The 24072-nt window shown below is 36.5% G+C and overlaps 1 protein-coding gene across 1 annotated transcript; it reads left to right on the plus strand.

Annotated features, from left to right (window-relative positions):
- Positions 1 to 204: 204 nt before the first annotated feature.
- On the plus strand, positions 205 to 15186 carry EFHB (EF-hand domain family member B). Its single transcript, XM_066180701.1, has 13 exons — positions 205 to 309; positions 612 to 674; positions 1521 to 1664; positions 3478 to 3658; positions 4218 to 4328; positions 5932 to 6058; positions 6420 to 6503; positions 8263 to 8329; positions 9769 to 9924; positions 10714 to 10921; positions 11293 to 11496; positions 11986 to 12167; positions 15022 to 15186. The coding sequence occupies exons 1-13, from the start codon at positions 241 to 243 to the stop codon at positions 15184 to 15186; spliced, it is 1761 nt and encodes a 586-aa protein (XP_066036798.1). The 5' UTR covers positions 205 to 240.
- The last annotated feature ends 8886 nt before the right edge of the window (positions 15187 to 24072 follow it).

The following is a 24072-nucleotide window of genomic DNA, read 5'->3' on the forward strand; positions in this document are numbered from 1 at the left end:
GATCATGACATTTACAAAACAGCCCAATGCAATTCATTTCTCGACTTTCGCCGAGGGGTGTGAGATGTAAGGGCGGTGGGATGGGGGGTGGGTGAAGGAAGGGCTGTGAGGGGAGAAGAGGGGGGCGCTGGGTGCGAAGGGACGGCGGAGCCCTGTGAGCGGCGGCCGCGCCGCCCGCCCCCCACGAGCGCTCCCGGCGCCGCCGCCGCCGTTACCGAGCGAGCAGAGTAAGCGACGGCCATGGCGGAGCAGCCACCGCCGTGCCCCGAAGAGACAGCGGCTCCCGACCGCCCTCCGGAGCTGCCGAACGTGAGTGCCTTCGGCGGAGGACCCCCACCGATGCCGCGGAGCTGCTCTGCTCTCTCTGTTCCTTTCTGGGGCGGAGTCTCGCCGAGGGAAGGGGCTGGAAGAGGGGCAGCATGTGGGAGGGGAAGGCGCGTCTCCCTGCGAGCGAGCTCCCTCCCAGAAATCGGTGTGGTTCCTTCCCACCCCCATCAAAACGGGGACAGCTGGACAACGTCCCGTGCATAGTGTCAGATCCCAATTTGACTAATTGTGTGTATTATTACAATCAGTGTCGTTATGCGTTATTTTTTGATTGCACTGTTTAGGCTGGAAAGTTGCGTCCCGCGCGCAACACGGTTGCGAGTTGTCTCAAGGAGGTGTTACCCAGGGTGAGTTGGCTTTTTATAGGCTCCTGGTTTTTTTACTACGTCCCTTCGCTTTTGAAACTACCATTTATTTCAATGTTGGTTTTTGTCACATGGAATTATAGACAGTAGCTGGCAGGATTGTGGAACACTTCTGGCAGTTCATTTTCATTCCTCATGTTTTACAAAAGTCACCGTGCTTGCTTAGTTGGGACTAAATAGAATTGTTTTAGACAGTTTTTCCCTCTGGTAATGCAATTAGAGTAATTATTGGGAAATATTATTACTTCTAATGGAGGTTCTTCTTTACAAGGATGCCTGCCAGAATTGTGATTTCCACTGGCCCTTCCCCATGGCCCTGAAGAGTCAGAGGCTACTGAGACACAAATGGATCCTGTAAATAGCAGGTCTCCCTTTAAATGACAACTAAAAACCCGCAACACTGTGGTTTAAATAGTCTCCAAAATCGCTTAATTGATCGTGGAATTGCTGTGAATTAGGTTAAAGGTTTCTGAAATTTGTAAGTGTAACATCTAGTTTTCACCAAGAACCTGTGAAGTAGCTGTTACCCAATCTAAAAAAAAACCAAAACAAACCCAAAAACAAACAAACAAACAAACAAAACCGACAAAAATTTGGAAGCCTTGAAACTTAGCAGTGCTGCTTCGATAAAATTTAGTCTGGGTTATTTTGACCTTATGCTTGCAGTATCAGCATCTGCAGGATCGTATGCATGTACTACAGCCCTAAAGCATCCTCGTGTTTTGTTGTTATATCTGAAATCACACAAATGTCTGCAGTACATTTTCTTTTCATTAATATTTTGTGAATGTCTGGTGTGAACTTGTTTTTGCTTTGCCTTACGTATAGCCTGTTACTCCGACTGTTGTACGAAAGTTTCGAAATACAACAGATCCAGCTCCTGGTGCTAAAATAATATTCTGTGGTAGAGCAGATGATCCTGATGTTGCAACTGACTTGACACATGGCATAAAGTCAAGCTCCAAACTCAGTGTAAGACCATGACTCATTTACTATTTTAAAAATGAACCTCTTAAGAATGTTCTTAATGAAAGCAACTGATTTTATCATAGTTAGGGATAAAGGTAAATAGCTGAGTGATTTATACTGCAGCATTTCACAGCTGCTGTGAATTACCTGAGTTCTGAGGTCAAATCATAGGACTTATTTAGCATTATTGAAACTGGAAAATATTTGAAGTTCGGTGACTGTTATCAGTGACTTTTGTAGTGACTCCCTGTAGTGGTTTGAAAGCAAAACAAACAAGAGGCTCCAAGTCAGAGATCCTATATAATAGGAAGAAGGGAAAGAAAGTAAAATAAAATAGATGCAATAATACAAAAGACCACAGACTGAGTCAGAATACTACCTGAGCGGAGTGATGGAAGCAGTCCAGATGAGGTGGTCTTCTTGACGCAGTGATCCTGTAGAAAGGTCTGGTAGCTCGGGTTCTCTGGGAATCCAGTGGGTAAGCACCCCTCTGGTGTTCAGAGTCTCAGTTTATATCCAGGCTGGAATGCTTGGTTCCTCCCTCTGGGCGGAGCATCTCACAATGGGATTGTGAGTCATGTGATAAGGCCTGATGGGCCCATTAACAGGAGATAGTCCAGGAGGGAGTCATCTGTGAGTCGTGTGGCAAAGGTGCTGATGGGCCCATTAACAGAAGATAAGCCAGAGTGGAGGAGGCAGGGAGCACTGCCTCACCTGGTTTCAACAGTTCATGAAGATGGTGATAGAATATATTTCGACCCAGGACACTCCTGAATTATTAATTTCATTTGAAGATTTAAGTTAATGAACAGTTTTCTAAAAAAATTTTAGCTGCTTGCTTTTTCTGAGTTAAGCTCCTCACAAAAGAGCTGTTATCTGAGAATGTGGTTAGTTTGGTGTAGTTATTCTGTATGCTTTCTTACCTTTGGCTTGAAACTTGATTTTTTTAGCTAAAAACCAATGGTTTGTATGTGTCAGACTATTTTGTGTGTATTCTTTAGAAATTATCTTTGTAATCTGTAATCAGACAACCGAAGAGATCGTTGGTAGTTTTATCACACAGTCAGTGTTCCTATCTCTAAAAATAGCAGTAGTGTTAGTAAAGTGTATTTTTATGAAGGAAGCAAGTCCTGGTATTAGAGGATGTTGAGTAGGACATATATTAGGCATATCCAAAGTGAAAGAAAGCCAGGTTTTGGTGTTCTTCCTTAGAAGTTTTTTGTTGAAAGGGTTGATCTGTACTGGATTAGCCTGTACTGTCGGTTGAAGACCTTGCATTATTAATTAAATGTTATCTGTGGGAAGGGTTGGAAGCCTAGTCACTTTGATAAGCATGGGTTTGGATCAATTGTATTTGCTACTACTTATTTCAATATTTCTTTATATAATATTCAATGAGAGTCTAGTGGTAACTCTTCTCTAAAATCCCCATTACTTTGATGGATAGCCTGAAAAATTAAATCACTTTTGTTTTGGTGAAATTATAATTTGACTATAGTTTCTGATATGTGCTAAGAAAAGAAAGACTGCAGTCATAAAACATATATATTAACAAGTGGAAAAGCTAGCATAAAATAAAAATATCTCACAATGAGTATTTTATTTAGCTGGAAATTTAGTAAAACATTAGTTGTTAGTGGTCTTCTCTCAAGATACAGTTTTGGTTTGCAAGTCAGTGGATAAAATTATTTCAGTGTAACCATGGAAGATCTCATTAAAACACCTAAGAGCAAACTTTGTTGGTCATCATAGTGATGTGTGAATGATCAAAGTTTGTTGGTTTTCCTGTCTCTGGTGTTGTTTGTGTTGTCTTCAGGTAGCTTCATCGATATGTCCAGTTGCTAAAAGTGAATTTCAAGAAAGGATGCAAGACATGAAAGAAGCAATTTACTCCAGTAATCGTGAAGCACCTTTGGGTAGATCACATGATCAGTCTTCTAAGTTACCTGAGGGCTTGGATATAATTAATACTAGATTTGGAATAAAAGTCTTCAAAGGTAGGAAAATGTGCCAATAAAACATATTTCCTGTAAATAAAAGATAATCTGCAATTCAGTATCTGGCACATGCTCTATGATTCCAACCACTCCATTTTAAGAGAAGAGTTATTATATGACAGTTACTTAAAGGCCTAAAAATTTTTCAGTTACGATGAAGAAACAAGTAATGAGAACATGTGGTAACTAGCAGGGCTTTTGGCTCTCTTCCTCACCTGTCTTTATTGACTTCCTGGGAGAACTGTTTACGTAGCTGTCAGCTTACTTTCCTTTTCCCAGCAATTCTAATAGGTGTCATGGAAGGAACTTCCTTGACATGTGTATCTTTTCTCTATAGACTGGAGGAAATCATATCTGTGTTGCTTCAGTTGCAAAAGTCCTTTTCATCTGGGTTTCTGTGATTCTCTCCCTAGTCCCATGCCACTGTGTTATTAGATTGAATATAGATTGTCTAGAAGTGTGGTAAGAAGTGTCATCCTTCTGCAGTGTTAGCAACTTCTCTAACAAGGCATCCACGCCCCTTAGCTCCCCCAACCATACATTCTTTATTTTTTTCCAGATTTAACAGCTGGAGACGTTGTAAATCCACGAAAAACCTTTGAGGAAGTGGATAAAGAAGCGAGAGAAGGACATGATTTGTACGTTCTGTCACATGATGATTATTACGTGGGTAAGTTAAAAGGCTGATAAGAAGCCACATAAAAAGTTCCTCTATGTGTGTTCAGTGCATACTGTATTCTATTTTTTGAGATGTAAACTACTAATTTTAACCACTGTATTAATACAATATAATTTTTTAAAAAAATTATGTGAAAAAAGTACCACTGAGACAGCATGATCTCAGTTTCCAGAGCTGTCAGTTGCTTCAGGATGGGGATTTAAAATAATATAAGAACTTCATGCAGTAGTTGGAAGCCTGATTTCCTTTGGGTGCTGTTTTAAAAGCAAAATATTTCCAGGAAACTAGAAACAATGCCTTGGTTGCTTACTGAGTTTGGCATTGTCTATGCCACTGAAAGCAATCTCAGATTTGAAGTCACAGGCTGTGAGCCCAACCCACTCCAGTATTTTCTCCTCTAGTTCCTCTCTTTCATCAGGATCCAAACAGAATTTCAGAGCAGACAGATTACTGATGAGGAGCTTAAGCTCTGCTTGCAGAGAATTTCAGGCTGCTCTCTGGAATGCGGGTTCCTCAGCCTACAGCATCCTCCCTGTGGGTCTGTGGGCTGTGCCTGCACTGCTTCAGCCCCTGGGGGCTGTACCTATGTGATGTGGTCTGCTCAGGGATGGTTACCCTCTATTTCACAGGTCTGCACAGGAGCAGAGTGACAAATAGCACTCTGAAGTGCAGTACATTGATTTTTTTGCAACCACTTCTATTTTTCCCAGTTCCATGACCTTCACTTAGACTGAGAATGTAAATTTTATGTGGAGACTGTTACACAGAAGAAGTGAAATTATAGTACTTTCTTGTCTCACTGAGGAAATTTTACTGTAAATAGTATTGGTATAAACTGGCCAAAACTGTAACTTTATCCCCTCTCTTCCCTGCCTTTGTTGGGTGCTTTAGTGGAATTATTCATTTTCTGTTTCTGTCTCTTTTGTAATTTCCATCAACCAGATCATGGAGAGGTCAAGTCAGAAACAGACTGAATGAAAAAAAAGTCAACTAGGTGCCTCAGCAAGAGTGTAAGAATGCCATGCTACCATACAGTCATATGGAGCACTTATTAGAAAACATGTAGTGAATAATACTTTTGAAAGTTCTAATTATCATTCTTTTTAAAAGGTGATTGAAAAAACCTTGAAGAAAAAGAATGACAGTTTTTTGTGTGATAAAAAGACATAGCAAGAGTATACCTAAAAATGAAGCATGTCAAAAAATTTTTTTTGCATTTTTTAAAAACAGTTAACCAAATGGTACACATTTCTGTTCAGGTGTACATATTATGAAGGAATTTGTTTGCATGACTCTCAGCACTTAGGCTACATGCTTTCGTTTATTTTGTTGGGTTTGTCTTTAATCAGACATAAAAGAACATCCGACTGAAGCGGTTTTTGCTTTTTATTTTGCCTTTTATGTTCACTTTTGACAATGAGATTGTTCCTAACTACTCAGTACAGAGGGAATGCAAATTATTTATCGTACATTGAACAAGTTTGTTAGTTATTTGCCTTTGTTTCTTCGTTGTTTTGTCTTAAGAATGAAAATATTGGATACATTTTTTTCCTTAGATGTTTTACACAGGTTGAAATGCCTGCTTTCTCTGCAGGGGAACCAGTCAATAGGAAGTATAACTCACACTTTGACAAGTCATTTGTTTATGGGATGGAAACCCCTCACTATGAAGATGGACGAAATACGGCTGAGACCTTAAATTGGGTCTTGGACCTAGATTTGTAAGTTGCAATGAGTTAACTAGTTAATTCATGGGATGAAGTATCAGGAAGAGTGAGTCTTCATATTTGAGGTGAATTGTACGTCTCACAATCCTACCCTTAGCTGTATTGAACTGAATAGAAGATGAAAGATGTGATTTTCAGAACAGTTTATCCAAATAACTTTTACCATGTAACAGCACTTAGCATGTCTTAAGCATTTTATAAAGCCCTTTGATTTTAAGTAGCAATATATTATAATTACTAAGTTGAGAGGAGTTGCTGTTTCATTTTAATATAGAATAATATTTTAAAATATTATTGAAAAACACTTGAATATTTTTAAACAAATATGTGCAGGACTTATTTTTGTAATTTGTAGGAAGAGAGCACCACACCTTGTGTCAAAACGAAGTGACGATTTTAAGAAAAAATACCAGCCTCTGGTTGGAAAAGTGTTTGATCCGTAAGTAAGCAAAAATACCTTCTGTTATGAATAGATCAAGCACAAAATTCACTCACTTTTGCCATTTCTCTAATATCTTTTTATGTCTTGGATAAAAAATATAACTGTGTGCTTAATGCTTTCATTGCAGCACTCATTTAACAGAAAAGGACCTTCTACCTGCTCTAATTAGGCTGATAAGTACACAAGTTGCTAATGAGGGCTGTACTGTGTCCTTGTAGTGAAGCTAGATCTTACTGTTTAAGTGGTCTGTATCTGACAAGCACTCTTTAAGACTTTTTTCTCCGTTTTTTTGCAATTAGGAAGGTTTGAAAGGACTGAAACATCTCATCTAATCAATCTTTGGGATTGATTCGACCATTTTGCTTACTTTGACACTATTTTTGGTCTTCTTTGTTACATCATCTCTAATCTCACTTTGTTACTTCGTTGGAAAAGGACATGGAACTAAATGGTGTTATTACCTAGCAGCATTTACCAATCTCTGTAGAATCATTAGAATGACTGACATTTATGGAGCAATCTGGGACAGTTTTGTAATTGTACAAAACAGCGCTTAAGAAGCACCATGGAAGTCATAAGGTACAGTGGGGTTAGGATCCAGGTGTGCTGCAAATCTAGGGCTCCTGAATGTATCCAAAGGCTGTCTTTGCAGATGCTCTGGATTTCTGCAAAAATACGGCTGAAGGCTCACTAACAGCATCATTGACTTTGGTAAGAAAAGTTAAGCTTAAACTCAAGATTCCAAGCTTAAGTTGATCTGGAGAAATGTTCTCATAAGGTACATGTGAGGAGTGAACACAAACACGAGTTAGTTTTTTTCTCTCCCCTTCACTGTGTCCCACTTGCTGTGAGATAGACCTGGAGCAAGAGCAACATGAAGCAGTGTGATCAGTCAGGGATGAGTTCCAGGGCAGGCTGAAACTCATCACTAATATTACAAGACAGATACAGGCTAACAATCTTATTTAGTGAATTTTACCCCATCCACATCCTGTATGTGATACAAAAATGATAAAAGAAAAATATGCATAGTTGTTTTTAGATCGTGGTGTTTCCATTTCTGTGTGTGGGTTTTTGTTTGTTTGTTTTGTGCTTTAGAACAAAGCACTGGTTATCTTTTCAATTCTGATGGGGCTTTTTGATTCAGAGAAGTGTTTTAATTATTTAATTATTAAAAATAAAATGAGCATTGCATCTTTTTAAATTTAAAAAAGAAACAGTTCTTTAATGTCACAAATGGAATCTTCAATTTTTGGCGAATAGAACTGAGCCAAGTTTTCTACATGAATATGGGCTTGGTTGCTGGTTTTGGTAGACACAAAATTGCATGTAGTAAAGCAGAGATGTGATTCAATTTTCCCGCTTTAGCCAAAAGTAGTTTATTTCAGACATTTCAGTTGGAGATTTTGTCTAAATATTCCTATTGTTTGACTACAAGGGCTTTTCTCACACATTTCTATCATTTTCTTTGGAAAAATGGCATAGAATGTTTTTTCCTTTTAATGAGCATAAATCTTCAAAAAGTTTGTATTTGCCTGTGTTATGTTACAAACAGTGAATGTTCTAATCAGCTTTGTAAAGGGGTGCTTTTCTGGAATGCTAACATTGAAACAAACACCTGATAAACAAATTTCAGGTGAACTATGAGTATCATCCCTATTATATAATCACTTATTTTTTTTAATAGTAGCTGAGGTTTTATTTTGGCTATTAATAAACTGTTTGACAATTAACAAAAAAATGTCCTTATTGACAGTTTAGCGGAAACTATGAATGTACCCCCAGACCATACATTTGGATTGGTGATCCCTCCAGATGAATATGGTAAGTTCAAGGGCAGAATAAAATATTACCTTGCTGATGAAACTCTACTGAAGTAATAACTGTTGGTTGTATATACAGTTTTCCTGAAATTTTAAGAGGCAAGATACAAAAATTTATCGATAGTAAATTTTTTAAATGAAAATTTGAGTGATTGAAATTGCTAGAGGGAAAATAGTACATGTCAAAAATAAAGAAGCTTTAGGTTTGGGATTATCATGCTGGCATTTTTTTTTTCTTTTTTAAGCCTTTATATCTGAATGTAACAAAATGGGAAATGGCAGAAAACTCTTATTGACATCAAAGTGACAAAATAAAATGGCTGTTTAAATCAATCGTGCATCTTCCCTCTCAATGATTTCTCAAGCACTTCTCTAAAAAGAATAAAAATAGCAAGCAACAAATAGGAATAATAAGTTTTTGAAGGTTGCAAGGAGATAGTAAGCAGAATTAAAATAAAAAAACCCTTAATTTTCATCATGACAAAATTTTGAAAGCTAGTCAACTCAAATAGTCAGTGTTGGGATTGATGATGTTTTAACATTATGTTTAATAAATAGGGAATATAGTCAATAATCGAGAAGCAAAAAAATGAAGTGGATCAAAGTCATCTAGTTAATCTGGGCCAGAGAAAGCCTGTTCAAAGAGTCCATAAGCTTTTACATGTTTTACCATGTAGTATAATAAAATTCATGCTGCAAGGAAGAGCAGAGGGAACTGAACAAAAGAATTCATAATTGGCAAGTAGAAAATAATGCTTGTACACTGCTGTTATGGGGGATTAGGTGAGCTACTCATGTTTGTTACTGAACTGTGAATGAACTTTTTGCGCTCTAGAAAATGACTTGGCATCTTGGGAATTTGGATGAAGATTGTAGCTCAGTGTGCTAAAGTGTTTAAAAATACTAATGAAGTTAAGATACATAGAAAATGGAAAGAGTAACACAAAAATAGTGCATTGTCTTTCTAGAAACCAGTGATACATAAGTATCCAAAATACTAAATTGTCTCTCATAAGTATCTGGAACATGACAGACTGGAAGTGGTAGATGAATAATATATGTTCTTTCTTGCTCAATTGTCTGGACATTGAGTAACAACTACTGCTTTTAGAAGCTTTTAGAAGCAGTGGATAGATTTGTGAATTTTCATAATGATGTTCCAAAATTTTTGATATTAACTGTGTGTGAGTAGAGAAATAATGATATGGACCTTTTGATCTTGTAATGAAATGTCTGTATCAGCTGTTCAGCAGTGCTGAAAATCAGCATCTTGAAACTGAAATTCTCCTTTTCCTTATGAATGCAGGCTCTTTGTTTTTTGTGGGTTTTGTTGGTTTATTTGTTTGGGTATTTTTTTGTTGTTTTGTTTTGTTTTTTTTTTAAATCAATGTGTGTTTACTGTATATGCACAACTAATTGAGGAATTGTTCATTTTTATGGATGTTCATGATCTCCTTCACATCCGGGTTCCGTGTGAGTTCCTCCGTGGGAAGGACAGAGAAAGAGTTATCTTGATTGCAGTTCGGCAAAATCTGAAGAAAGCTAACTATGAGAATTTTGATGTGTTACTAGAAGCATTAAAACATTTTGATAAGGTTAGTGCTCTGAAAAGATATAAATGTAAAAGAATGTGTGACATTAGTGCTCCTGTGCTGTAGAGATACAGACATAACATTACATACATAACATTACTGTTATGTTTCATCTACTGTGATATGCTATGGAATTAGACACAGTAGTATTTGAAGCTTTTCATAGTATTATTTGGAATGCCCAGGTTGGAGGGAGCAAGGGACACACAAACAGGAATAATCTTAACAATTTTTGGACTTCAGAATCTGGCATTTCTTTGTAAAGGGAAAACAGTGGGAAGGGATTGTGTTCATATATTCTTCTGAGCTGTACTTTTTGACTGAGTTGCCAAGCATCAGAGTTTCAGATATTTTCTTTTTCTCTCTCTGGAAAAAAAAATTAATGACATTTCATATGTAACATGAATTGTAATGTATACAGAATGATTGATGTCTTACTTTTAAATGCATCTTGGCTTTTTCTCAACATTTTTTATTAGATTGTTATCTTGTCATAATAGCCTATCACACCTTTACTCTCACTTCACTGTATAATTTAAGTTGAAAATTACTTTTTGACACTTTTCTATTCAGATTTCTAATTTCTAAAATACTTAGGGTTTATTTTTGTATCAGGGTTTATTATCAGCAATATTACTCTTCTTGAAATGGTGTGTCTGGTGCTATATATCTATATGTATCTATATATCTATCTGTATAAACATGCATATGTGTTTCTTTTGGTGAAGTTACCTCATGATGGCAGTTAGAGAATCATAGGATATACCAACTGTTTTGTTTTCTTTGTAATAGATTGGTGATGGAATCTTACACAAGGACAGCCTACGAAGGATCTTTTTTCAGCTGAATGTGAATCTAGATGATGAGCTCCTGGATGCCTTATTTGACTGCTGTGATTTGGATAAGGATGGTCTGATTAATTACCGGGACTTTGCAAACTTTCTGAACTGGAAAGATAAAATAGGTGTTAAAGAGTTTGAAGAAAAAATAATTAGAAAAGGTAGATGCCTTAATACTGGGAAATTGTGGGGATGATCTTGTTCTTAGAATAGCTGTTGAAAGGGCATTGCTGTTGTAAACTAGGTGATCCTTTTGAAGGGTAGGATTTAGAGAGTGATTTAACTGCCAGCAGGGTCTCAGGTACAGATGTGTTTCAGAATCCTGGAGTTCTGTGTTGCACACTGAGATTTTCACTGGGTAGTTTCCTTAGTAATACAGATCAACAGAAAGTAAAACATCTCCTAGAAGCATTATCAGAAATGTAGATGAACTATGTTACCTCCTTTGCAGTTCTTCAACCAAAGTTTTTTGCCTCTTAGTCTACAATGTGTTGATAATATATCTTGGCTGTACCATAACTTTTGTATATAGAGAAAGAATTAGATGCCTATCTTCCCAAAGACACAAAGAAAGAGGATGAACCACTGCCGAAACAGGAAGATCTCGAGTTCAAAGAACCAGAAAGCTCAGAAAAGATGCCAAAACCGCCTACAGGATCAACAGATCATATATATACAAATTATCAAACAACATCTTCTCAGTATAATGCTGTAGTAGGTGGTGTCCCAACGTCCTGTAAGTACAGTGTACTGTACTGCTCACTTCTGAGCATTATTTAAGACAAAATCAGGAGCAAAGTTATAAAGTATTGCTTCAGGTTCTACTAATGCAAAAAAGTGAATTCGTTTATCTAAGCTAAGTTTTTTTTTAAGTTTGGGACTTGGAAGTTGGAAGGAATAGTCTATTGAGCATTGAAATTAATCTCGATGTCTTTGAGAAATTATGCTAGTAATTTTGGGACAACCATGTCTCCTTGGAATCACCTAAAATACTTTCAGCTGGGAAAACTAAGTAAGTACTAGTATATTACTGCAAGATTCCCTGTCTTCACTTCATGATGTAGCTGAAGCCAGGATTTCTAAAAATGTGAAAAATATGAGGAAGAAAATTATATGACTTGTTTTTGAACTTATTTCAAGCATCACATTTCTTATTATTTCATACAAAATACTCTGTCCTCCCTGGCACTATTTATCCATGCTGCCTGTTGATTGGTTTTCACAGGTTATCCAGTGTGTGGTGTTCCAACTATTCGTTCAGATATTCCTGCTCCTCGAATTCGCCGCCTCGCTGACACTACTAATTATGGTGACCAGGGCAATAGTTTTGCAATATTGTTCCCTTCTGTCTTCAGTCAAAAGGGAGTGTATGAAAAAGATCTTTTAAAAAAGAGACCAAAGGCAGAGGTATAGTGAATTTCTTCAGAATATTCTTCCAAGATAATTGTTCTGCTAGCCATGTGGGAGTGGGAAGTCTTATTATCAAGTAAACAGGTTGTAAAATTCATAGTGCAACATTACCATCTTTCTTTACATTCTTTCAGCTATCTGAAAAATACGTACTCTTCACATTCTAAATTATTCATAAAGATGGTAGATATTAATTTTATTCAACCTATTCAAATTTCTGAGCAAGGTGTCAAGCAAAATGGTTTAATAGTACAGTTAGCCCCACTTTGATTATGTAATTGGATGAAAGATCTCCAGAGATCTCTTCCAATCTAAGTTATTCTATGATCCCATGAAATGTCTTAAAAAGCCCCACAAGAAGATTTTTACAGGTGTAGAAAAATAATTTCTATCAGAGGGGTGTTTAGTGGAAAATTTTACCAAGAGCATCTCTCCTCAGACAAACTTGGCAGGTTTTGCTAATGACAAATTCAGCAAATCATAAAAGTACCTTTAAAATGCTCTGCTGAGTCACAATTGTAGTCTCAGATCTACAAAGGATCTGTACAGTGATGGAGGACGTTGGGAGTCACACAGCAATGCTGTGCTGTCTCATAATTCTGAAGATGAAGATGGGACATGAGACTCTAGGGATTTACTTGGGACACCATGATTTTTCTGATATATCTGCAGCCTCCTACCACTGTTTTCTCACAGACCAGAGTTCCTCTCATAAATACTAAAACAACTTTGCTGCTTCTTCAGTATTGTTTACCACTTTGTTTTTACATTTGAATATAATTTATAGTGAAAAAATATTAAGAGAGAATTTTGTTGCCTGAAATACAATTTATTAGACAATTGTTATGAAATGTGAAATTCCAATCTAAAATGAGAAAAATAAGCCGTGGCAGCCTCTTCCTCTCTACTACTCATTATATTAAATATTCAGGAGTCATGTTTGAAAGTGGATCTGGAACTTGAATATATATTTTACAGAAAATAGTGTTGCTAGTTAGTGACTGGGGGTAAAAGGTGTGGTGTTGTGCTCATCAAACACCATGTCAGAATGTTGTGTACATGAGCATTTACCACTTTATTATCTCGCTCTGAAAGCAGGAAATGCATGCCTGCAGCAAATAGCTATCACTAAATGGAATTCATGCTTCATTGAGAAGCCAATGACATCTACCAATTACATCTGTCAGGCACTAGATAGAACTGTTCTTTGAAGTTATGACATGTCCTAAGATGTCATACTCTATTGTAGACTATACCAGCTATTTAGAATTCAGTGCAGACCCACCTCTGAGTATATTAAAATACCCTATGTTCATGAAATGGGCCGTTTGGGCATTTTGTGATTATTGTTTTGATATGTATAATTAATGTTTCCAAAAATTTCATGGTTAATGAAATTATTATATGATTATGTGATATTATTATTAAATGAAAGCCTAGAGTAATTTAATACTGTTTTTGTGTAGTGTGGTAGAAATAAATGCAAATTCTGACTATAAATCATTTCATGAGGTGACTCATCTTGTTGCAAAAGAACAAAATAATTCTTGGGCTTGCTGTTTTCTTCTCTGAAATTTTCTCAAGTCTATTGAAGAGAATAGAAGTTATGTAGTTGAGGAATAGTGAGTAATTTGTGTGCAGCATGATCCTGTTGATCATATGTAAGAGTGAGTTTTATCTTGTCTGCACACAATAGTCCGTGGTTTGGTCAGGGATGACTTTACAGCAGTTGACGAGTCAGGACAGAGCTCTCTCTTAACATGGTGAAGCCAAATTATGAGAGCATGTAGTCCTTTATTTGCCCTGCAGTGGTGTCCTGTGAAGGAATATTGCTTTTAGTTTACCTTCTATATTTCAGTAGCTTGTTAAAGACACTGGATCAGATCTGGTTTGTTTTATTCGTGGGTAATATGATTGATTTAACGGAAACGTTTAACACCTATGCTTAAAGGAACAAAATTCAGTCCCTTTTTTCCTCCTGCAATTTCAGCTTGCACAAACTCTCATAGATTTATTTGCTAAGATGAAGCTGAAGATTTTCTGTACTGGGGATCAGGCCTATATTTATATACAAGACAGTTTTAGAGAAAGATGATCAACAAGGTTGATTTGACTGTTAAAGGTCTTACTTTATCAAAGCATGCATCAAGTCTCCATAGCATAAATATAACACACATATATGATACAACAGAAGCCAAATGTTTGCTGATACTAACAGAAGCACAGGGCGCATCAATATTCTTCTAAAGTTACCTTCCTCTAATGAGTCAACAGGTCAGTGTAATGAGGCATGCAACAGGAAGCACCCAAGTGAGAAAATATGGAAAAAATACCTTCTGCTGAATTATTTTGGTATAAAATTACAGCAAGGCTCAAAGTTGATGTGAATCATTTCATTTTAGTCACTTCACCCACTTGTCTATACCAGCTGATGACCTTGTGTATGGTACTCTTGTTCTGAAATGCAGATAATAATGTAATCTGATTTATGTTGGTAACTGCAGACAGCAAAAATAAAGTGGATAAACAGAACTTAGGGTTTTAAAAAAGCATTTACTTTTCCCTGAGTCTTCTGTATTTGATTTTTTCCTGGTGTTGAAGTAGTGCATCAACATTACTGTATTAATTACAGACAATTTTGTACAGCTTTCATTGCAATAAGATTCAGATTTGCTTAAATAGGAACTTATTTTATTAAGGATGCAGGATGTGGTCTGCAGTTTTAATTTAAGAGTGGAAAAATATTCTTTGGCAAATAGAGATTGCTAAATATGTAAAAGCCAAACTTTATAGTTTAACAAAATGCTGACTAGAATGACATGAATTGTATTATTTTGTATTGTTTTTGTAGATTAAACACGTTCTCCTCAATATGGGTATGAATGTTGCAGATGAAAGGTTTGAAGAAATATGGAAGCAAGTGTGTACAAAACATGAGATAAAAGAGCTTTGTGATTGTGAAGAAAGTATGTGGAATATACTGAATAAGATACATGAATCACACATAGAATTCTAGTGTCTGATTCTAGTCTTTGGGCACTGCTTTTATTTAATATCAGTCATAATTCTGATGCCGAATGAATAATAAACAATAAATATTTATATGTGTATTGTCTTTCTTAGTAGCGAAAGATTAATGTATATTAATCTTTCTTACCACATATATATGAATCATTGCAGTTGGTAGGAACTGGTATCTATGCTTGTAAATGTAATATGAATATTTATCTTATATTCCATTTTGCATTTTTTAATTTATTTTTTCTCTTATAAATGTAAAGACACTTTTGAAAGTACTAAAGATAAATGTTTCAGATATTCAAGGCCTCTCAAAGATTATCATCATATGACATTTTCCCTTTCTTCTCATGTTCAATAATTCTTGTCAACAGAGATCTGATTGTGGCAAAGTATTTGAGATGTTTTCAAGTTCCTGTGAGAAAGTGCTTTATAGTAAAATAGGAGGGAAGGTACATAGCAATAGGTGTGAGATCCAAAGTGTTGTCATGAAATAGACTCCATAAAAACGTATGGGTTAAGAAGAGCCAGAAATGAATTTCCAGTTTTGTGGCAGAGGGCTCCTATTCTTTATGCAAGCTTATGACTATTACTTAATAGTGTTCAGCTTTCACAATGAAGAAAAAAGAATGGATACTGAGAAGTGTTTATGTAATAAACATTACATAAAAGTGCAGGCTGAGTAGTCTGAAAAGTTTATGAGGGCTTTCAGAGAGCCAACTCTTCATCTGTGACCAATGTGGCTTCTTGGGAAGAGGGAGAGCCATTAATGGAAAACACTTAAAGATTATTATGCAAATCTCAATGTATATAAATAAAGCCCAATTAGAATAAACAGTGGAAAGCAAATAATACTAAAACCTGCAACTGTGAGTTGGAATGCTCACTCTTCTACTACATTACTGTATAAAACAGATGGAAATTGTTCACTATTAACAGTGAGAAATATTACTTCTAGACTTTCAAATTCAAAAGAAAGATCCTTGCCCAATGTAATCTTAACATACAGGCTTTCGAGAAGGATGTTACTTTGTCACCTATTGGTGCTTTAAATACCTTAATAAGATTTGGAGAGTGTTGCCAGCCAAAAGCATTACTGAGTTTTACAATGAAAGTAAAGGTTCTGTTATGTTAAATACTAGAAATGCCAGTGTAATGAAAGCTTAAAATTTTACCATAACCTCCTCTCGTGTTATTAAGATTCTTCTTTTGCCTATGTTCTAGGAGCTGGTAACTTACATGTAACTAGCTTGTTACACGAAATCTGCAAGCCAGACCCTTTTGTACATTGTTTTTGTAGCGTTTACAGTAGTTGTCTTACATCAAGTAGAAAGAATTTACTTTTTGGTATCTCCAAGGAGCAGGTGGTGGAAATGCTACTTGTTAAAGCCAACTTCTTTCCTGCTGTGAATGAATGTTCTGCACTGTTGCTGCCTTGCCTCCCCATCCTTCTGGAACTCTCTGCATGCACTCAGAAGTGTGCAGGAAGCAGACTGACTGGCCCAAGTGGAATCATGACAGCAAGATCAATGTACAGCTGATTACAATTGAATTTATTGTGTTAGAATTTTACCACCTTCAGTGAAATCCTCTAAAGCTTATCTGCTCATATGGGAGGGAAAAATCCTTTACATTTGTTGCAGCGAGCTTTCAAAAGTATTGGAGAGAATTACTTTAGAAAAAAACAAAATATTTTTCCTCTTCAATAGAAGATTTTAGATGAAATATTCAAGCTCACTTCAGGGGATAATTAAAAAAATACTGGATCTGTGTATGTGCGTATATATGTGTATATATATGAGATTTGTTGTGTTTGTTCAGCAGCTTGAAATTCTGTGAACCCTGGTTTTTTTTCATCTACCATAAAGATACTCAATTGCACTCCTCTACTTTCAGTAGAATCTTTTCCTTTGTCAACGAAATGGAATTAATGTTGTTCTTGGTCAGTCTGAGAAAAAAGTTCTGAATAAAGAAGACTGATAAATCATGGTTTAGTTTTTTTGTGAGTATATTTGTAACCACAGACTAAAGATTTTCTTTCAGGTTTGGGTTTGAAATTACCCCTCTGAAGCTTTAAAAGACAAATTACTGAAAAGAGCTGTAAATTCTGCTCATAGGTGCTTGTTTTTCATCACGATATTCAGCAGGAAGCCCCTGAAAGATTTAATCACTGTGACACAGACAGCGACTTCTCAGGAGTTCCCCAATTCTTCTATGTCCTTTTGTTAAATGCTTTGTGTGCACAGAGTTTTGGTGCAGATTTTTGTGTTTCATGTCTGTTTGACTTCCTAATGTGTGAATTCAATGACATGTTTTTAGGCTTTAAAGCTGCAAGTTGTGTTCTGTAATTTTTATGGTTCCCTTGATATATTCCAAATGACAGAAAATATAAGATTTTCTTTCTTCTATATTTCAGTGTGATTCTAGGTATGGAGCTGGTGTAACCATGACAGCACACTACCTTGCACTAACCCAGGAGCTGTATCCAAGGTAAAGTTTTTGGGAAGAGATGTGAAAGAGATGTGAAAACAACTCAAAAGCCATGCGTTCTAAGAGTAAATGTATATATTTTGTCCTTGAGACAATTTATTCGGTTAACAGTTATATTAAAAATCACATGTTGACTGAGATGGTGGACAAAAGTAATAAACAGCAGATTGTAGCAAAGGTAAATATTTTGTTAAAAATTGGTGAGTTTTAGACATTTTGTGTCAAATTTTCTTAATGAAATTTTCATAAAAATAGACCCCGGATAAAAGACACAGCACATTTAGATACTTGTGCATTATTTCTCCATTAATCTCTGTTTCGCTGTGGTGAGTATTCCAAAGAATAATGTATTTAATAATGATGCATTTTTAATTGATTCTGTCAAATGAACAAAGTTCATTTTAGAGCAGATGTATTGGTTTCCAGGAGCAGAGCAGGGAGCTCTTCCTATATACAGAGGCCAGTGATTGTGACTCCCCAAAAACCATGACAGGGAAACTGACTTTCAATACCTAAAGATGCCTATAAAATACAAGGTGGAAGATTTGAATGTCCAAAATTACTTTCCATTCATTCTGTATTTCTGGCTCTTTATCTTTAGAATGTGAATATTAGCATGTATAGGAATGTGAATATGAATGTACACAGCTAGTGTGACTTATTTGGCAGTGACTTGGGCTAAGGAAAGCAGATGTTTGACTTGATTATTCTGTTATTACTGTTATTATTTCAGTTCTCTAATGAAAAGAAATAAATCTGTGCAATAGCTTTTGTTTGAGATGCTGGAAGATCCAGCCCACTGTCTGCCATAGAAATACATGTACAAACAAATGTAGATTCCTTGGTATTCTTACTAGATAACATTAGTGTATCTGTCTTAAAAAGATTTAGTGGTTTTTTTTTTTTTTCTGTACATCAAGAACTACTGGTTTTCAGTGATTTATCTGACCAAGTAAATTTCCTGGTCCTTGTACTCATTCCTTGAAGTGAACGGCCAGTTTTGTTTGTTTATTTGATTTGGTTTCTAAACAGCTCTATATAATTATTTTTGTGCTAAATAGAATGCTAATAATCTTTTATACTAAGAAGAGTACTTCAGATTGATGTCTAAGCAGAAGAGGTACTGGGGAAGAGTGCCTAGAATGATGATTAAAGTCTTTGTGTTGCAAACAGATAGGAACAGGTATGATATTTTTGGAATGACTTACACAGCCTAATTAGTTGATGTTTGCCATTAGGATGCATTTCTTTGGACAGTAGCTATTTGCATTTGACAGTCTATCACGGAGCACCATCACCTTGCTGGGTGGCTAGAGTGCTTTTCTAGCAGCTAGGTACAGGTTTAGGCATGCCGGAGAAACACTAAATGCTACCATGGTTGAGTAGTTCCAATAGGATCTGTATTTCTTTACTACTCTTTATTACCCCACTAATTTTGAAGATGCCAGCACAGATTATGCAAACCTGTAGGTAAGATTTTGAAATCTTTGATCAGAACTAATCTGCAAGGGGAAAGGTAGTTAAAACAGTCACCACTATGTTCTGATTTCCTAAGACAGCTTCTTGCTGATTTCTGCCAGATCTGTGTGGCTTCTCTGAGACCTGAAGGATGTAGAGAACTTGTGCATCATGGGTTCACATTCTTACTTCCAAATGTGGAGATTTATATTCCTGGCGACACAGGTATGCACAGCTGTGTTCTGAGATTATATTGTAAGAGATGAAGTGTTATTTTCTGTAATAAAACCAAAGAGTAAATGTGCTGTATTCTGCGTGTTTTCAAAGATCATTCCTCATTCCAGGGCCTAGATGTAGATGAAAATGGCAAAACTAAGACTTTATCTGAAAGAAAAGCAGACCTGAGTACCCCTGACAGGTTTTACTCATGCCTTTTGTTAAGGCTCTCTTCCTCTAGTAATTAGGATCATATGTTCTCTAGCCTAAAAAAAAATAAAAAAGAAAAAAAAAAATTCCTGTGTGTGGTGTATATTCACTAGATAAGGTTCTACCACACAATCAGATCAAAAGTAGACAGAGGAGCTTAAGAACGTGTACTTCTAGAAATAACTTTCCTATAAGCTTTCACATTTTCTGCAGGTTCTAGAAACTGTCAAGTATTTCTTTGAATCTGGGCTGGAACAAAGGACTGAAATCAGAGCAAAGGGTTTTCAAATGGTGCCAGTTAATCACAGAATTTTTTTTTTCTTTTTTCTTTTTTTTTTTAGTAGTTTTCAACAGATTTTAAAAACAGATATATACAATAGTATATGACTGCTTTACTAAAAGTGTGTTCCCTCCCCAGTGCATGACAAAATTTAGAGCTTTTTGCTTGTGAATAATGAATATAACATGAGAATGTAATCAGTATCTGCATAGGGCAGCCCAGGGGTTCTATCTAGCCCACTGTGCCAACTGGCAGTGGCCAAAATCATGTTTATGGAGAAGTAGCCCATCAGGGCAAATGTTTCGATGCTCTTTCCAAGCAATCTCAGAGTGCTCCAACTATTTGAGCCTCAAGTGGCTGAAAGGAAGGAAGAACTTTTCTGAGAAGTATTCTTAACATTCAGTGATCTTAAACACATTTCTCTTCATAAATTTACCCAGTGCGCCTTTAAAACTTTGGGATGCCCTAGCTTCTGCAACATCTTTTGTCATGGACTTCCATAGCTTTAGCAATACATTGAACAGAAAACCTAACTCCTTCACTTATTTTAAACCTCCTTTCTAAGATCTTAATATGATGTAAGATGTTCAGTCTATTTGAAGAAACAGCAAACAAATCAATTTCCAAACACTGTCAGTGTTACAGATATTTATAGACCTTTGTCACATCCTTCCTAAGTCCCGACTGGGGACTGCTTGCTTACTTGTTGCCTGCATAGAAATTATTCCGAAGTGCTATTTTGACAGATTATCTTTTTCTGAGATGTTTCTGATTCTGCAGCACATTTTCTGAGGTACTGTGAACATGGATTTAAAGGTGGCAGACAGGAACTTTCTCTGTGCTCTCAGTTGATTTCCCTCAGTAACAGAAATAGCTACTATATTTTAAACATGGAAGCAGGGGCAGTTTGAAAGGTGTGCAATGATTTTGCACTGAGTCAGAAGTCATTGCTGAGGGCAACAACCATGTAATATACTGTTGTATGCTTACTGCAAACACAGTTCCCCATGACCTTATTTGCTCTTAGGTACTGAGTCAAGTGGATTTGATTCCAGGTTGTGTGTTGCTTGGAGAACAGAATTTGGTTCACTTTATACACCTGGACAGTCTACATGTTTTCTTTCATAAAATGCTTTGGAGGTGTAGAATGGAAGATGAAAATTAAAATTAAAATTAAATGGCTTTGCTTTAATACTCTGTTGTTGTCCAGTTGCAGTGGGAATGTAGACTAGTTCTGTCTCTGTATTTATTGGTCTGATTCCAGTGGATTTAAATCAATAACAAAATATCACTCGTACACTGTTTTGCTCAAAGGACAGTCCTGCTGAAAGCAGGATGGACTGGAACAGCCAATGTTAATGGATTCCAGACTTCTGATCATTCAACGAGAATGTCTTTTGAAGTCCTAATTTGCACCAACTTTAGAATGGAAAGCATTACAAAGAACTTCTGAGGGAAAAAACAAGCTGGTAATTAATTGCCTCATTTGAACCAGGCTTAAATTGCAGTTAAAATAGTAACATGATGAATAGGGATGTAGGATTGGAGAGGTTTTCGTTTGGTTTGTTTTCATTTTTTCAAGTCTTCTCTTGTCCTTATTCTACAGGTGGGGAAAAAAAGACTAGTATCTTTTGAGAAGTACTGAATGCATTTGTAGCTGTACAGCTGTCTCCTGAATATAGTAGGCAAGTCTCTCTGTACATGAAGGCACATAATTGTCCTGTTTTTCTTTTCTAATTTAATCACACAGGTGGCTAAGTCAAGCCTTGTTAAACCACCAGTAAACCCTTATTAAACCACCATCATCCATGTTTAATACTTCCTTTCTTAGGAGGGTACACAGTTCGCCTCTCAAGTTGCTTTGACATGAAACTTAATGCCAGTAACAGAGATAAGATTGAGACCAAAAGCTTAGATATCATGCCAAGTATTTATCATTTGAATAATAGCTGTTGTTCTTAAAAATGTGTTTGTTTGGGTTGGGCTTGTTGTTGTTTTGTTATTTTGTATTGCTGGAAACAATATCAGTAGTCTGAGGATGCTGTGACAGAAAGTGCTGGTACTTTGTTACTGACTCATTTTTTGCTTCATTTCCCAGCATTTATTGTGTTTGTCAGCTTTTCTGTTCAGACAATTTACTCTGGGCTTGTGAGATTGACATAGCTGGAACACACAGCCTAATAGTGTTTGCAGGTGGTCAGAGATGTGCTAACAATGTACCAGTCTCATGATTATTGGTCTTATTATTTGAGAAGAGAAAGAACTGAGAGATTACTCAATAAAATTCTACATAACAAACATTTGTTCATAAAACTAGGCATGGTTCAGATGAGAGACGAGTGCTTCCCTTTCCACTGCTGCTTCGCTGGAGAATTAGGGAAGCAGATTGCTATCCTGGAAGAGCTTTGCATGAATTGAAGATTTTCTGGCCCTGGGGCTTGAAAGATGTCAACTGTCATGTCCAATTCTCCCTCTGGTTAACAGTTAACAGAATTGGTGGGGAAAACTGACTCTATTTGGAATGAAAGGAAAAGAAATTAATGTTTTGTATGCTGTCACACAGTTTTAGTGGGTTTTTTCCTTTTTAAATGCAAAACCAAGCCAACCAATCCAAAAGAATGTAGGGGAAAAGAGTGGCTCCTTTTTAATTTTCTTCCACTGAACAAGTAGAAAAAAACACAATAAGAAAAAAAAAGAGAAAGAGGAGAATATTGGGAAATTGGAAATGAGTAATGTATGAAAAGGCACATTTTTCTTTTCAAGAAAGATGTACATCAAAAGGAGTTTGCTTGGTTTTCTTTGATAAGAAGAACAAAAGTATGAAAAGACTTTTCAGTCAACTCCATCCATTTCTGCCAAAGAGCCTACATGGAAGAAAGCCGTGATTCCCTAAAGGGAAATTCCTGAAAGGACATTGAACCTTTCTTGAAATATAGCAAGGGGTTTGAGAGAAAAACATATTGTAGCTGTCTGTAGAGTGGTAGCTGTTCTACAGCATTAAAAGATGTTTTGAAACATTGAGACAATGTTGAGTATTGGATTGTATGACAGCAGTGTGCCAGTACAGTGTATGCCTGATTCTTTATTTTGAATGACTGTATAAATATAATAATAAGTCGCCATTCTTCCCTAAGTTGTTAGTCATGCAATAGAAGTATGGTATTTTTTTATTCTCTTTAATTTCCCTGGAAACTGTAGGAATATCGATAATTATCACTTTATTGAATGACTGCTGTTGGGGTGATGTAGAAAATATACTTGCCTAAATATTTTGTAGTGTTTCATACAAGTGGGAGGATATGTTGTATTGCTTCAAATCCATTTTCCTGTCAGAATTGAGAGGTGCAACCACTGCATTTCTGACAAGCAAGCCGTTTGTTTGAATTTCTAGATGTCATTCACGTCTTTTTAATTCCAGGATTCCAAGTTAGTAATGATATTCTGTAACAGTGAGTCATACAAAATGGTTTTACCCAGCATTTAAGAATATATTTCATTTTAAATATAAATATTATGGTAATTGAGATATGCATTTGTGAGATAGGACCACTGGTGATGTTAAGCACAAGATACCTCTGTCTTTCTCCTTAACTGCAGGCAATCTATTGAAGCACCAACTTTCCTAAAGGTTGCTTCACATTAAACAGAAAGGAAGATGTGCAGTTACATGGCAGTTGAGTTTCTCATATACTTTTCTCACTATTTGAGGACTAAGAGGAGATTTAAAATCCCTCTAAATTAAGCACATGAGCTTGGTGGATGTTTGGGGATGTTCAGTGTGGAGAAGAGAAGGCTCCAGGGAGACCTTAGAGCAGCCTCCCAGTATATAAAGGGGGCCTGCAAGAGCTGGAGAAGGACTTTTTACAAGTGCAGGGAATGAAGGGACATGGGGTGATGGCTATAAACTGAAAGAGGGCAGGTTTAGATCAGGTATTGGGAGGAAATTCTTTACTGTGAGGGTGTTGAGGCACTGGAACAGATTGCCCGGTGAAGCTGTGGATTTCCCATCCCTGGGAGTGTTCGAGGCCTGGCTGGATGAGATTTTGAGCAACCTGGTCTAGTGGAAACTGTCACCCCCTTGGCAGGGGGGCTTGGAACTTGGAAGTCTTTCAGGTCTCTTCCAATCCAAACCATGTTCATATGATGTTTCTGGACTCTGCACTTAATTTACTCAGTGCCTAGGCTTCATCTGTGCCTTCCATTTCCATGTACATTATATTACCAGGTGAA

The sequence above is a fragment of the Chamaea fasciata genome, unplaced genomic scaffold (assembly GCF_029207755.1).
Source record: "Chamaea fasciata isolate MVZ Bird 193981 ecotype frontalis unplaced genomic scaffold, bChaFas1.0.hap1 SCAF_1, whole genome shotgun sequence".
In the NCBI taxonomy this organism is placed as follows: Eukaryota; Metazoa; Chordata; class Aves; order Passeriformes; family Sylviidae; genus Chamaea; species Chamaea fasciata.